This window comes from Pseudophryne corroboree, chromosome 6 (assembly GCF_028390025.1).
Source record: "Pseudophryne corroboree isolate aPseCor3 chromosome 6, aPseCor3.hap2, whole genome shotgun sequence".
NCBI lineage: Eukaryota > Metazoa > Chordata > Amphibia > Anura > Myobatrachidae > Pseudophryne > Pseudophryne corroboree.
In genome coordinates this window covers 824,119,095-824,135,422 of record NC_086449.1, presented here as the reverse complement: position 1 = coordinate 824,135,422, position 16,328 = coordinate 824,119,095, and the positions used below count along the sequence as shown (strand labels likewise).

At 51.8% G+C, this 16,328-nt stretch overlaps 2 protein-coding genes across 13 annotated transcripts in view; both read right to left on the bottom strand.

Moving 5' to 3' along the window:
- The window catches only part of WNK1 (WNK lysine deficient protein kinase 1), a 138,039-nt gene that overhangs the window by 38,221 nt on the left and 83,490 nt on the right, over window positions 1–16,328 (bottom strand). For 11 of the 12 annotated variants that reach the window (XM_063929214.1, XM_063929215.1, XM_063929219.1 and 8 more), the window contains 4 exons: window positions 12,217–12,305; window positions 10,853–11,072; window positions 8,117–8,438; window positions 7,710–7,894 (listed from right to left, as the gene is read on the bottom strand). In XM_063929214.1, the coding sequence (XP_063785284.1) occupies window positions 7,710–7,894; window positions 8,117–8,438; window positions 10,853–11,072; window positions 12,217–12,305 (816 nt within the window). Of the gene's footprint in view, window positions 1–7,709; window positions 7,895–8,116; window positions 8,439–10,852; window positions 11,073–12,216; window positions 12,306–14,581; window positions 14,815–16,328 lie in introns of those variants that run through there. The other variant, XM_063929225.1, reaches the window with a different exon arrangement.
- Window positions 225–5,068, bottom strand: LOC134933780 (uncharacterized). The gene is made up of 2 exons (XM_063929231.1): window positions 4,950–5,068; window positions 225–2,240 (listed from the first exon to the last, which is right to left on the bottom strand). The coding sequence occupies exon 2, from the start codon at window positions 2,169–2,171 to the stop codon at window positions 1,119–1,121; it is 1,053 nt and encodes a 350-aa protein (XP_063785301.1). The 5' UTR covers window positions 2,172–2,240; window positions 4,950–5,068; the 3' UTR covers window positions 225–1,118.

The following is a 16,328-nucleotide window of genomic DNA, read 5'->3' as shown; positions in this document are numbered from 1 at the left end:
ATCACAGAGGAAGACACAGGAAGCATGGTTAAAATGGCTGCCCATGCTCTCACATGCAGTTACTATGAAATCCTGTGTAAATATAAATACCCCTGCAGCCTAGCATCTGCTGTTGCTGCTGCAGGGTTATCTTACTGTATTGCCCCCTACTATTGCCCCCTGTTATGAGGTAATGCCCCCTCCCCCCCCTGCCTGCTTTCAGATGCAGAGCGGCGGGCAGCGCAGCGTGTGGGGCCACATCCTCTCCCCAGTGTCAGAGATCGGGGATCGTGAAGCGCTGTGAGCAGCGGGAGCCGGGTATCGTGCGCTGTGAGCAGCGGGAGCCGGGTATCGTGCGCTGTGAGCAGCATGAGCCGGGCCGGAAGTACAGCGGTGGGGGCCGGTGCAGCGTGAGCGGCCGGAGCAGCGTGAGCGGCCGGAGCAGCGGAGGCGGCCGGAGCCGGCGGCAGGCGTCTGCAGAGGGATCCCGGCGCAGTAACAATGTCCCCACACCTCGGGGCGGCCGCGGGAGCTGACCGCCCCGTACACATACCTTCACTCCTGCAGCTTGTGATGAGGCTCCGACGGGGCTTCTGTACAAGCGCCGGCCAGCCTGAGCAGGAGGATCTGTGTGTGGCTGTGAGGGAGCTCATTCAGTGAGGACCGACACGCCACTGCTGCTATCAGCAGCTTGCACTATCCCTGACCCTGCCTTTTGGAAGGGGGAAAGGGATGTGAAAAAAAAAAATTAAAAGCTTAAAACAAAAATTATTCAAAAGAATTGTGGACCCAGCCACAAACGACCTGTTGCTGCTTCGAGCACAGAAAAAACACTGAGGTACTCGGGGATATGGAGGGGTGGAGTGTTCTAAATTTAAATATTCAGTGCCCTGTTCCTACGGAAACCGTCCATATCCCAAGAGTACTCCAGTGACCCCTAGTGGATGAAAAAGAAATAGCGATAAATGCAGAGGACTCAGTATTGCTATTCTAGGTTTACCATACAAGCGAGCCAAACCGTTATCACAGTAACTAAAATCCGCTTTTCCAGCGGAATAAAGGAGAAGTGTCGCACGTCTTATCCATAATAGCACGGCAGTGTCCACGGTCTGTTCCCGCAGGAACTAGGTCAGAAGGGTCTACATGTAAGAGATAAATTCCCATCTAACAACCTGTTGGTTATATACCGCTGGCTGCGCAGAGAAGGGCGCTGCTCCAGGCTGGGGGAAGCAGAAGAAGACCTGTGGCTCCTGATACAATGCCTGCGTGTACATAACGGAGATGTCCGAGCCGGTCGGCGGTGGGGGAGACAGATAATCTCCGGGGTCTGAGGAATGTCTCTGGGAGGAGGAGTCGCTGGAGTACTCGGAGCTGAGATCTGATCCGTTGCATCGGTGGGAGACGGCCTCCGGGCCATGGTGGTTGCACTGCTCCTCGGTCACAGTCTGAAGACGACTCTGCAGCAATGAACTGTGAGGAGCCTCCTCTAGCTCAGCAGAACCACGGCGTGCGCGGTAGACGCGGTGCGGCAAGTACACAGCGCCCTCAGGTCCGGATGAATGAACATGGAACTCAAACACGCAACCTTGGTGGCCCTCACTGCCCTGGGTAAGGACTGGAGGAGCAGACTGAGGGACAAACACCTGATGGAGCATAATGTGGGGGTCGGAGATCACTGGGGCCGACATACTGCCTAGAGGCGAGGGCTGGTTTAACCCACTTTCCAGTCTCAGGCTCTGGACTGGGCGAGCGATGTAACTTTGTCCAGTTTGATAGTCGAACACTGGGCCAAGCTGCACCAACATTGGATCTTTCATATGCCCAGGTCCAGCCACGGTGCTGAAAGCGTCACTCTGCGTGCTGTAAGGTAAGCCGGCCAAGTACACGGTCTCCACCGGTCTCGCGGAGGCATCGCTTGCTGTAACCGGCCTCCCATCTACAAACATGGCACCATCATAGCTTTGGTGCCTGTGACCGGTCTCTGAAGACCTGACTGACGGCTTGCCTAGGACACTCATTCCATCTGACCTCCGGTTCACGGCGTCCAAGCCGGGCGCAAGAGGACTTGGCCCGACAGCCCTCAGGTGTGGCTGGCCACTGCGAGCCTGAGAATCCAGGAAGGAGGTGCTCTTCCTTCGTTGCGTCGTGGCCACTTTTAGGGATGAGAAGGTGGGTGGTGGAGAAAAGGACATGGGGCGCTCATGAACGCGCGGGAAAAATAGCGGAGAGTCTGGTAGCGTTGGATGTGCCACGGATTGAGGCTGCATTAATATGGACGAGATAAGGAAGGTGAGACATTTAGACAACAGGAAAAGACGAACAAGCAGTGTTTATCTTACAAATCGCCAAAAAGGAGTGCGCGGGGAGTCCGACGGACAACATAAAGGGTCATTAAATCCATGCTGTGCCGGCGCGCACATAGGCTGCATTAATGGCGACATGCTTTGCTAATATCTGCGCTAAGCCTTTCAGCAAAGACAATAGTCCCTACTATCGCTTCTGTCTTATAGAACGGATGTTCTATACAATACCGGAAACGCTGAATATGCGGAGCTTACCTATGCTGCCGGTAAATATCTCAGTCTAGACAAATCAAAAATAAAATGCCAGATTGTTATAGTATAATGGGCCAGATTGAGACTTGTACGCAATGCAGTTATTTCCGATGTTCAGCGATTATCGGCAAACTACATACGCCAAAGTCGCACTGCGCATGCAGCAAGGTAGCTGAACGATGCGAAGCACACTGAGGTTTCATTTACAAAGCGATTGACAATCGGAGGCCCATTTCGGGAGGTTACCGGGAGCGGCGCAATAACGCAGACGTTTCGCGGAGTGCCTTAGACTGCAGCAGCGATGCCATGTGCATAAAAATACAGTCCTTTATCGAAGGATCTGCCAACTACGCTGTGTATTTGTACATAAACGCTTGGAATTCCAATGGGCATCTCAATACCAGGTGGCAGCACATATTTGCTCTCATACAAATTCGCAGCTGCTAATGCATTAACGTACAAGTGTAAATCAGGCCCAGAGTACTTCTCCAGCCTAAATCCTGAGGAAGCAACGGCAAAGATGTCAGCAGCTTGTGCCTGCAGCGGAACCATTAATGCAGCCTCTAATGTAATACCAGGGCGGTAAGACAGGAGGGTGTTTGGTGGAAGCAGAAACCTAGTCATTAACAGTGTAATGTATGCTATCAGGGAGGGAGAGCTAGGGGGACGTGGAGGGAGAGCTGTGGGAGCGTTCTATTGCAGCACAGACGTGGAGGGAGAGCTGTGGGAGCGTTCTATAGCAGCACAGACGTGGAGGGAGAGCTGTGGGAGCGTTCTATAGCAGCACAGACGTGGAGGGAGAGCTGTGGGAGCGTTCTATTGCAGCACAGACGTGGAGGGAGAGCTGTGGGAGCGTTCTATAGCAGCACAGACGTGGAGGGAGAGCTAGGGGAATGTTCTACATCAGCACAGACGTGTAGGGAGAGCTAGGGGGATGTTCTATAGCAGCACAGACGTGGAGGGAGATCTTGGGAAGCGTTCTATAGCAGCACAGACGTGGAGGGAGATCTTGGGGAGCATTCTATAGCAGCACAGACGTGGTGGGAGATCTTGGGGAGCATTCTATAGCAGCACAGACGTGGAGGGAGTTCTTAGGGAGCATTCTATGGCAGCACAGACGTGGAGGGAGATCTTGAGGAGCATTCTATAGCAGCACAGACGTGGAGGGAGATCTTGGGAAGCGTTCTATAGCAGCACAGACGTGGAGGGAGAGCTGTGGGAGCGTTCTATAGCAGCACAGACGTGGAGGGAGATCTTGGGAAGCGTTCTATAGCAGCACAGACGTGGAGGGAGATCTTGGGAAGCGTTCTATAGCAGCACAGACGTGGAGGGAGATCTTGAGGAGCATTCTATAGCAGCACAGACGTGGAGGGAGATCTTGGGGAGCATTCTATAGCAGCACAGACGTGGAGGGAGATCTTGGGGAGCATTCTATAGCAGCACAGACGTGGTGGGAGATCTTGGGGAGCATTCTATGGCAGCACAGACGTGGAGGGAGATCTTGGGGAGCATTCTATGGCAGCACAGACGTGGAGGGAGATCTTGGGGAGCATTCTATGGCAGCACAGACGTGAAGGGAGATCTTGGGGAGCATTCTATGGCAGCACAGACGTGAAGGGAGATCTTGGGGAGCATTCTATGGCAGCACAGACGTGGAGGGAGATCTTGGGGAGCATTCTATGGCAGCACAGACGTGGAGGGAGATCTTGGGGAGCATTCTATGGCAGCACAGACGTGAAGGGAGATCTTGGGGAGCATTCTATGGCAGCACAGACGTGAAGGGAGATCTTGGGGAGCATTCTATGGCAGCACAGACGTGGAGGGAGATCTTGAGGAGTATTCTATGGCAGCACAGACGTGGTGGGAGATCTTGGGGAGCATTCTATGGCAGCACAGACGTGAAGGGAGATCTTGGGGAGCATTCTATGGCAGTACAGACGTGGAGGGAGATCTTGGGGAGTATTCTATGGCAGCACAGACGTGGTGGGAGATCTTGGGGAGCATTCTATAGCAGCACAGACGTGGAGGGAGAGCTAGGGGATAATTCTATGGCAGCACAGGCGTGGAGGGAGAGCTAGGGGAGCATTCTATAGCAGCACAAACGTAATAAAACCTCTAACACCATTACTATGTTTTTATACAGAACACTGTTTGGGTGTAACACATTACATAGATCAATACTAAAAGAAACCAGGAGTGGTCTGTATGGGAGCAGAGCCTTGTCTCCTATAGGGAGAGCTGGGAAGTGTTATTAATCCACCGTTGCTCATTTATAACACTGCTGGATTGTGCTGAGATTAGAGAGAGTATGAATATGTATTATGCGCAGTACTGGGAGGGTAACGCCAGCAGATCAGATCTACAGTAATATTACTAAGCGTTACCATGGAATACTCAGACTTAATGGAAACTTACACTATACTGTCTGCACTGAGTGAGGTCCCTGTCCTATCTTCTCACTCACAAGTTTCAGCTTCCACCCAACGCCGATCTGTACGTCGCACCATAGAGAGAAACGCGCGGCCAGCTGCATGTATTTAATGGTGACTTATCTGCCATGCCAGGAGATTCAGAGCAACAACACATACAGGGCTGGTAGAGAGGGTGGGCAGGCTGCAGCGCCGGTGGTGCTTGCGGGTGCCGGCGGTCTGCATGGGCAGGACGCTCTCTAGAGCCTTGGAAAGCTTTGCAGCAAAGGATTCCTCAGGGGATGTCCAGGGCGGAGAAGCGGGTGCAGACCGCACATGGGGAGGAGTGCAGGGGGCACTGGGGAGGAAAGGGGCAGCAGCGGAAAGGATGGGGACACAGACTGACATGCTACGACCTCGGCGGGGCTACAGGAGAAAAGATAAAACACATAAAACAAACTTCACATTACAAAAAAAATAAAAGAAAACAATAGACATATGAATGAATAATGATACGAGGCGCTAAACACTCGGTGAGACTGTGGTGTCAGACTGATGGGATGAAACGGAGCAGAGGGGTGTAAGCTCTGCAGGTTTGGGGACTGTTAATGTTACATAGTTAATGCATGGAATGGAATTAGTAGACACTAGAGGAGGTCAGGTAGGATAGAGAAGGGTCATTATGTAAGGAAACACAAAGACAAACGTGGATTTCACACAAGGAACCAAAACCTGGTTCTTAAATACTACAGCAACAGACAGGACAAAGTGCTATATTCTCATGAGGTTTCCGTGTGGAACTTGGCAAGCCACTAGGTGGCGCTGGATCAGGACGAATCTCATGGCGGTGAATGGATTTGGGTAATGTTTGCAGAAGGGATCACGCTCTCAGATCACCTATTAATCCGGACATAAAAGGCAGCGACAGGACCAGTTTAGGCACTGGGTGGTGTTGGTTACTTGGCCTTTGAAACTCCTGCCTACTATCTGAGTATTTTAACCCTCTGCGGGTGTGTCAGTTCACAGGTCACGGAATCCATTAGACAAGAGATTAACAGGTTATAAACAGGGTCAGTAGAACAATAAGAGGTCAGTCACACATTCCCTAAAGCTAATCTGCATAGAAGCATTTAATGCACGGTGAACAGATTGCTTAATAAAAAGTCTTGTTTTAAATTAAATTCATTACCACCGGGCTGTATCTCTTAATATTCACACCTATCCTATATTATAAAAAGGCTAATGCTGCTTCACAAATGTGTACTGCGCGCCGGCGGCCGCTAGATGGCGCCCGACGGAGAAATTCAAGTGTTGCTCTGTTCGGCTGCGCACAGCTGCTGGCGTTGACATCACTGTTATGTTGTTCCGTCATTCTGACGGGCTGGTAACTAGCACTTGATATGAAATACAGGACGTTCCGCTTTAGCATGTGAAACACAGCAGCGGGTGGCCAAGCTAAACCTTTGCCGTTATTACAATTAGTGTAGATCAGGTATACATTAGTAAGAGAGACAGGGAGATTTATATATGAGGGACTGTGTGTAGTACACAAGAGATGTCAGACACAAGTTTCCGTCCTGCGTGTAAGAACATCACATTTCCAACTGAACATAAATCATGATACAAAATAAACCATATAAAAGGGGACAGGATAAAAGGATGCAGAGGCCCAGGGCAGTGCAGGACATCAGGCAAATAACGTAAAGCCACGAGGGGGTGTATAATGCGGGAATCACATGCAGCGTGGTCCATCAGGGTACAATCACATTGTGTATTTCCCAGTACACAGATAAATATATGGCCAGTCACCAGCTGAATGTGACACTGCAAATGTACAGGGGTGGTCATTCCGAGTTGATCGCTCGCTAGCAGTTTCTAGCAGCCGTGCAAACGCTAAGCCGCCGCCCACTGGGAGTGTATTTTAGCTTAGCAGAAGTGCGAACGAAAGGATAGCAGAGCGGCTACAAAGTTTTATTGTGCAGTTTTAGAGTAGCTCAAAACCTACTCAGCACTTACGATCACTTCAGACTGTTCAGTTCCGGATTTGACGTCACAAACACGCCCTGCGTTCGCCCAGTCACGCCTGCGTTTTTTCTGGCACGCCTGCATTTTTCTTAACACTCCCTGAAAACGGTCAGTTGACACCCAGAAACGCCCTCTTCCTGTCAATCCCTCTGCGGCCACCAGTGCGACTGAAAAGCTTCGCTAGACCCTGTGCAAAACTGCATCGTTCGTTGTAATAGTACGTGGCGCGTGCGCATTGCGCCGCAGAAGTGCCTTTTTTGCCTCATTGCTGCACAGCAACCGAATGCAGCTAGCGATCAACTCGGAATGACCACCAGTGTCCCTGCCACATACACACAAAGACAACAGGCATTATTATTCAGATCTAGTGTCAGCATAAACATTAATTCCAATAATTCAGCGAGAATGGGTCTGGACCAATATCCGCCTGCATTGCCTGTAAGTGGCTGACGCATTAATGGGGCGTTTTCTGTATACTCAGATTTAGCTAGTGATAGACAATTACAGCGATACAGTTACTTATATGTACAAATAGAACTATATTGTAGCTAAAGTTTAACGGAAACATGAATTTATCGCACAGATCCCAATACAACGTAAACGGAGGTAATAGCTACTGCAGATTTAACAACATTTAAACGATGAAGAAATAATTGCGTATCTGCCTACGTTCGGTTTCTACAGGTCTGAGAAAACGAAGCGCGGAAGTATTTGACTTCTCCTATAATATTAGCCTTCTTACCCCCAGAAAAGTGGTGTATCCCCCTGGCTGCGCTGCAGGCTGGACACTCGGCGTGCTGTATGCAGGGACTGCGGTGGGAGGCAGACCCGGATCCTGCGGCGAACCGTAAGACGCAGCTTGCTGACTGCCGACGTGAGACTCTGCGTACACAGAGGAGCCCTGTCCGCTGTCCACCGTGCCATCCGCTGAGAGGGAAGACGAGGACACAGATCAGTATAAAGGCAACACAAAGACAGCTATAGTACTATTTTTATTACTACTGAGACTATTTTTTAGTAATAGAACCTCTGCGCGTTAGTGCAGCAGATGTTTTCTAGATCAAGAAACTTTTTAAAACGGTCGAGGTGGAGAGACTCCAGAGCGATTCTCACACCGGACCCCAGGGCAGCTTCACAGACAACACTCACATGTGACGGATACGCTGGGCTGCTGGTATTGCAGATGCTGATCCGCCTCTGGCTCCTCCGGCTCCACCTGCGAGGAAGAAGCGTTTACCAGGCCGGTGGAAGCTGGAACGGGGACTGCAGTGGGTTTGCCGGTGCCGAGAGGGGGGCTCTGAGGCTGCACCTCCGCCTGCTGAGACTGGCTGCCCTCCTCCTGTTTCCTCTTCTCCTGCTCCGCCCGCACCTGCTGCCGCTGCTCTCGCTTGCGTTTGATTAGCGACACTCTGTCTTTGATTGCCTTGGCCATTGTTTTGTGGTCACCTTCACAGACATAGCCGGATTCCACCTGGCCGGGAGAGAGACGGAGGTTCAGCCAGCATTCTATGGTCTCCTGGCAGACTGTAGGGAGGGGGGTGGAGTTGGGGACTAGTGCAGAGGTGGGGAACCTCCGGCCCGCGGGCCGTATAAGGCCCGCAAAGCCTTTTGCTCCGGCCCACCTGCTTCTCCCAGTGAAACACGCCGCCGCTCAGTCCGGCGGCAGCGTGTCTCAGCTGTCAGTGTCAGGACAAGGAGGAGAGCGCCGCGGCGGCGTGTAGAACTTGAAACCAGCCGCCGGTTCGTGAGCGAATCAGAGCTCGCGTACTGGCAGCCAATCAGGAGCCGCGGCTGCCGGTCCGCGAGCTCTGATTGGCTCTCGAACCGGCGGCTGGTTTCAAGTCCTACATGCCGCCGCCCAACATAGCCGTGCTCTCCTCCGTGTCCTGCCGAAAGGAGCGGTAAGTAGCACAGAAGGGGGGGGCACTGTGGGGGCATCTGTATACCCGACACTGTGGGGGGCATCTGTATACCCGACACTGTGGGGGGCATCTGTATACCCGACACTGTGGGGGGGCATCTGTATACCCGACACTGTGGGGGGCATCTGTATACCCGACACTGTGGGGGGCATCTGTATACCCGACACTGTGGGGGGCATCTGTATACCCGACACTGTGGGGGGCATCTGTATACCCGACACTGTGGGGGGCATCTGTATACCCGACACTGTGGGGGGCATCTGTATACCCGACACTGTGGGGGGCATCTGTATACCCGACACTGTGGGGGGCATCTGTATACCCGACACTGTGGGGGGCATCTGTATACCCGACACTGTGGGGGGCATCTGTATACCCGACACTGTGGGGGGCATCTGTATACCCGACACTGTGGGGGGCATCTGTATACCCGACACTGTGGGGGGCATCTGTATACCCGACACTGTGGGGGGCATCTGTATACCCGACACTGTGGGGGGCATCTGTATACCCGACACTGTGGGGGGCATCTGTATACCCGACACTGTGGGGGGCATCTGTATACAAGACACTGTGGGGGGCATCTGTATACCAGACACTGTGGGGGGCATCTGTATACCAGACACTGTGGGGGGCATCTGTATACCCGACACTGTGGGGGGCATCTGTATACCCGACACTGTGGGGGGCATCTGTATACCCGACACTGTGGGGGGCATCTGTATACCCGACACTGTGGGGGGCATCTGTATACCCGGCACTGTGGGGGGCATCTGTATACCCGGCACTGTGGGGGGCATCTGTATACCTGGCACTGTGGGGGGGCATCTGTATACCAGACACTGTGGGGGGCATCTGTATACCAGACACTGTGGGGGGCATCTGTATACCAGACACTGTGGGGGGCATCTGTATACCAGACACTGTGGGGGGCATCTGTATACCAGACACTGTGGGGGGCATCTGTATACCCGACACTGTGGGGGGCATCTGTATACCCGACACTGTGGGGGGCATCTGTATACCCGGCACTGTGGGGGGCATCTGTATACCCGGCACTGTGGGGGCATCTGGATACCTGTCGCTGTGGGGGGGAGGGGGGGGGGGGGGGGCATCTGTATACCTGGCACTGTGGGGGGGGGGGGGGGGGGGGGCATCTGTATACCTGGCACTGTGGGGGGGGGGGGGGGGGGGGCATCTGTATACCTGGCACTGTGGGGGGGGGGGGGGGGGGGGGCATCTGTATACCTGGCACTGTGGGGACATCTGTATACCTGGCACTGTGGGGGGCATTTGTACACCTGGCACTGTGGGGGGCATTTGTACACCTGGCACTGTGGGGGGCATTTGTACACCTGGCAATGTGGGGGCATTTGTATACCTGGCACTGTGGGGACATCTGTATACCTGGCACTGTGGGGGGCATTTGTACACCTGGCACTGTGGGGGGCATTTGTATACCTGGCACTGTGGGGGCATTTGTATACCTGGCACTGTGAGGGGCATTTGTATACCTGGCACTGTGAGGGGCAATTGTGGATCTGGCACTGCACTATTGGGGGCATATGTGTATCACGTCCCATTTTAACTGGCCACACCCATTTTTTGGCGCGCACACACAGTACCTCTATGGGGCAGACCTGCTGGGGGGCAGGGTCATTTTTTAAGTTGAGAATTTTTGTATGGCCCCCGAAGGATTTTATAAATATCCAAATGGCCCTCGGTAGAAAAAAGGTTCCCCACCCCTGGACTAGTGGAACTGGTGCTCAACAATTAAAGCAGGATGGCTACAGGCTGGGTGGGTACTGCCAATGAGGGGAGTAACACAGGGTGGGGGGCATAGAGTGTCACAGAGACTAGACTGAAAGGTCCAACGGGGGGCGGAAAGGAGGCATCTCCATAGGAGAGCAGAAAGGGAATAAAGCATAACCCGGCACACAGAGAGAACGGAGCCAGAACTCACCATTTCCTGCGCTACGTCTTCCGGAACATCCCTCTCTAGGTCAAAGGAGAACTCTATGGCCTCGTTATCCTTGTATTTGCCCTTTAGCTTCTTGATGTCCTCAATGCGCAGCCACAACTTGATGGCTATCTTCTCCCCATCATCCTCTTCCGCCAACTCCACTCTCACCCCAGTCTCCTCCTGGAAGAAGGCGTGGTTCAGGAGGTCTTTGATGGCGTACCTGTACAAACCGCAATGCAGTGTCAGTAATATATGCACCAGGCGGGCAGACGTCAGAGGCCCTCTTACAGCCAGAACGCCTCGCTCACCTACCAACAGCACAGGAGGGCGCCAGGGGTTGTGCATTACCACCTGGGAGCCCAAAACAGGCAGCAGGATAACGGGTAACATGGCCCCCTATAAATTTGGGAACTGCTAAATGAGACAAGGGCACTGAACCACCGCTGCCTCTCTGTACATACAAGGGAGGACAAAGGGTCACTGGGAGGCGGTATAAGACAGGTAACTTTATACTCCTCATCTCAAAAAGATTTAAGAGAATTAGCAAAAGAATGATGCATTGTATAAACAAGCCGGCTGCCTGAACTCTGTATCACACACAGATCTCACCAAACCAGTCTGACAGGAGACTTCTAGCATTTCTTATAGATGTGCTGATTAAACTAGCCTAGCCCCTGCCACTCCCCCGCGTCAGCCTAGCCCCTGCCACTCCCCCGCGTCAGCCTAGCCCCTGCCACTCCCCCGCGTCAGCCTAGCCCCTGCCACTCCCCCGCGTCAGCCTAGCCCCTGCGTCAGCCTAGCCCCTGCCACTCCCCCGCGTCAGCCTAGCCCCTGCCACTCCCTAGCATCAGCCTAGCCCCTCCCACTTCCCAGCATCAGCCTAGCCTCTCCTACTCCCCCGTATCAGCCTAGCCTCTCCTACTCTCCCGTATCAGCCTAGCCTCTCCTACTCTCCCGTATCAGCCTAGACCCTACCACTCCCCCATATTAGCCTAGACCAGTGATGGCTAACCTTGACACTCCAGCTGTTGTTGAACTACACATCCCAGCATGTCCTGCATCAGTTTTAGCATGGCCAAATAGCAAAACTCTAGCAGGGCATGCTGGGATGTGTAGTTCAACAACAGCTGGAGTGTCAAGGTTAGCCATCACTGGCCTAGACACTCCCATTCCCCCATATTAGCCTAGCCCCTCCCAGTCCCCTATGACAGCACCGCGTGAATAGGCCAGAGCTGGTCAAGTTAAAACACTCTGTGCTGCTGTTACCATTCTAGAGGCTAGACAGCCCGCACACTGAACTTACAGGCGCTTCGGCCTACCACACTGTAAGAGCAATGCTGTACTTTAAGCTAGACTCTCGGTACCTTTCATCTTTATTCTGCCGGATGCATCCCTCTATGATCTCCTTCACCTCTGGAATGGCGACCTTGTCGAAACTGGCCGGCTTCACACCCTGAAATGTAAGCGCAAGAGCACAGGAATCAGAGGGAAGGGCGCGTAACACCAAGCTATAGCAATTCCTCCAATCATAGGTCATTTGCACCATCAGCCGCAGTTCCAGTAAATGATTTTCAGGCTCCTCATGTAATAACTAACCCTTATTACACCTGCGGCAGCAGCACAAGGTGACCGCCGTACACCAGTACTCTACAGCCTAGCACTCCGATACACAACATGAACTGGGTGCAATAACGCAGCGTTCTCTTCATGTGGAGAGGGACAGACACCAGTTCTATGACAGAACACTATGAGCAGCACAATAAATAGGTCTCCATGCGCCAGATTATAGGGATTAAAACGTCAGCACAAGAAGCAGTTTAAAAGGATTCAATAAACGTTAGAAGCTTTGGGGTAAATTTACTAAGGTGGGTGTTTTCTAGAACTGGTGGCATTTGCTATCACACCTCTCTTTCTACACTCGCACTTCCCGCTGACCCCAGGCCAACATCGCTGTGTGACCGGATCATACTGTTTTGTTCATAATTGTAAAGCGCAACAGAATGTAACTGTTAATAAAGTAGGATGCAACGCGAGTACTTACACATCTGGCCTGCAATACCCATCACTAACAGGGCAAATGGTAAGTAACTTAATATAATCATTTGCCCTAGTGGTGGCTGGTTTGCATAAATCACCCCTTTATTACCAACACATGAACCAGCTAATTGGTATTTTCAGGCCTGTTCAAGGCGCTTCCTGCTCCACACAACACAGGGGTGAACCTGGGGACCCCGTCTGCAGTCCCAGTGAGGCTCTGCACTGCTATGAGGAGCAACAGACACATCTAATACAGTGTCAATGATCTGCAGCTAAGGGAATGGAACAGTGCTTCACCTAAAAAAAAAAACCCACTGAGGTTGCTCACTACTCACTGCCATATGTCTATGAAAGTCTGTGCTAAATCCTAAGTCACTGACCAGCATCTACCAGCAGCAATATACAGAAGAGGAGACTACCTCACTTACTAGCAGGCACATCATACCTTCATAAATGTACAACTGGACCCAATGGCCAGCACCAGAATATAACAAGCGCCAGATAACCCATTATGGAATATTGCAGACAGTAAGTGCCACCCAGGCCGAAGTGGTAAGTTTCCACACATGGCGCTGCGGAGTACCTTACTACATTTAGCCTATGGGCCTAGAATCAGGTAAAGAATAGCTGACACCTGCAGTAACACAGCATGGCATGTTTTCCTGTTTCCAAGTTGCGTTACTGCAGGTGACAGCAGACGGACACTAGGGGGAGGGGTGGTGGGAGAAGATAATTTTCTCATCAACTGGATCTATAGCAGGCAACCATAGCACTGGGGGTGCACTCAACACAATGTGCTGCCGGGCCAAATTACGTAGGCATCAGCCAGTTACAGTACCCCAGCATCACCGGTTTTCATGCGCCCCTCTAGGGAAGACTTGCAACGAAGACGGACGCGATTTCATGGCGTTGAACTGAATACAGATCACAGACTAAAGAAGCAAAAGAAAAGTATATAACGCAGAAAGTCACACCTAACATGCCGTAAGCCTTTGCATTACACAAAATAACTCAAGAACCTCTTCTACGTGAAAGGAATTACCCTCGCCCAATGTGCTATATTGTGTCACAGGGTTAAACAAACACAATCCAGTGTCATCAGAAAATCTGCCCAACATCTCATCAGTTGGACGGAGAGAACGCTTACCGGCACGCACCGAATGCGATATCACGCAGACCCTTCCACCGCCTACAAGGATTAAACAATAGTGGGAGTTCCGGCACCAGCAAGGAGTGATAGAACTAAATACGTTTAACCTTAAAAGAGCACAGCAACCAATCCTGAACAGCTCCATGTGCCAGCTGACAGGGTGCCACTGAGGATAGTGACCCTCAGTCTGCCAGGAGGAGGATAGTCAGGTACTAGCCGATGAAACATACACATACTGTACAGAAATACCTCCGGCTGGACGGAACCTCAGTCTGCCAGGAGGAGGATAGTCAGGTACTAGCCCTATAGGTCAGACTAGCTGATGAAACATACACATACTGTACAGAAATACCTCCGGCTGGACGGAACCTCAGTCTGCCAGGAGGAGGATAGTCAGGTACTAGCCCTATAGGTCAGACTAGCTGATGAAACATACACATACTGTACAGAAATACCTCCGGCTGGACGGAACCTCAGTCACAGATGGAAGAGATCCCACAGACACAGGAAGATTCCACTCTCCTTACACATCAGTCACCCACCTTACTCCCCGGACAGTCCCGGGAACAGCAGCAACAGTGCGAGTTCACAATGAGAATCACAGGGCAGAACTCCTTCCAGGTATAATCCATCAGGCAATGTGAGGGAGCCCAGGGCCGGGGGGGAGAGTAACTCTCACCGAACGCTGGATGGGACGATGCAATCGGGAAGGTAACTGGACATTGTTCCGGATCTGTGAGATCAGGCAGGAACACAGCCCGTTCTGCCTGCCAAGCCCATTATCCAGGATGGGAGGCAGCTCAGGTACGACGGACAGCCCTATGCAGATCAGCCCCAGCTCACAGGTGGAATGACACTTCCCATTGGTCAATCTCCCAATACACAATCTCCTCCTCCTCCCCAGCCACCACCGTGCAGCTTTATAGAAGCATCCTAAGCGTTAAATAAACTGTAGTGAGCCTAGCAGAGGTTATAGTCCCACCAGACGACCCCTGCGGCTCTATTCACAGACAATCACTGGCAGATAATTACTGATAACGCACACAACCATTGTCTGCGGCATTGTCAAAGGGCACAGATAATGCAAACACTTCACATGTAACAGCGAGAGGCACGTATAATGCTACTGATCCCTACGGTGCACACCATCACAGCATAGGGATCACTACACCATATTACATTTAGAAGACCGTATTCTCCCAACAGGCAGTAGATAGATGCACATAACCTTGTCAGTAACCTGGCATGCCAGGTTTTCCATGTCCCCCTGCAGTGAATGGCATACGTACATAAGTAATTAGGTTTCCTTCACACAGAATGTTCTACGATCCCCCCCCCTGGCATCCTGGCACCATGGGCCCTGTACTCCCCACTTAGGTTGCCCATAAACAAAGGTAGATCTGATCCTAATATATTTGTGAAGAGCGGTCCCTATACCTGCTTTTGCCACCTGGCACACAGCCGGTCAGAGCCCGCGGGCTACAAGTTGATAGAGCACGGCCACACGCACCAGCCTCTATAGACGCCATCTGCAGCCAATCAAGTCTAAAACTAACGAGGGATTTAACTTTGGTGCCCGGTAAGTGCGGGTGCCAATCCAGTGAGTGGTAACATTTTACATCTGGTGTTTTCTAAAAGGAAAAAAAAAAAGTTTGTATAATATAGAGGGGGAAGGGGGGGATTACACGTAAGGGGTTACCGGGTCGTCACAAGACTAAACACTGACTAATCAGCATGTCAGATGATATTTTGTAACAATGAGGGGAGACACTGTGCTCCAATAGCAGAGTCAGGGCTTCCCACAGCCCCCAAGGTCCATTGTGCGGAGACGTGATACAGTGTAACTGCTCATTGTTCAGAGATAGCGGCTGCAGACAGAACACAGCACATTGTACGCGCTGGAGAATAGTTAATGTGACATTATTAATCTGAGACACTGTTACACTGTCTTCAGGACTCATCAAGGTCATCAACCCCAAGAGCCGGTTGTTTGCCATCCTCTGTGCCCCATATATCTATTGCTAATCCTGTACTTTGTAGCATGATTGCAGCACTTCTGTCACTGCAGTCTGGGAACGGCATTTACACAATAATATGTGAGCACCTACTCGTATACCGCTGAGCTGTCGCCTGTGACACTTTCCCTTGTTGTGTATATAGACCGGCTGGCCGCAAAGCAGAGATCTACGGATCATTGAGTGAAGATCTCTGGCTGTACACTCTGTAGTCAGCGTGTATAGACGCATATATACATACGTGATCACAGAAGGATCACACAGGACGGGTAGA

What these genes read in the sequence shown, in the direction of transcription:
- LOC134933780 (XM_063929231.1), bottom strand. Translation starts at nt 2,171, where the DNA reads ATGTCCTTTTCTCCACCACCCACCTTCTCATCCCTAAAAGTGGCCACG.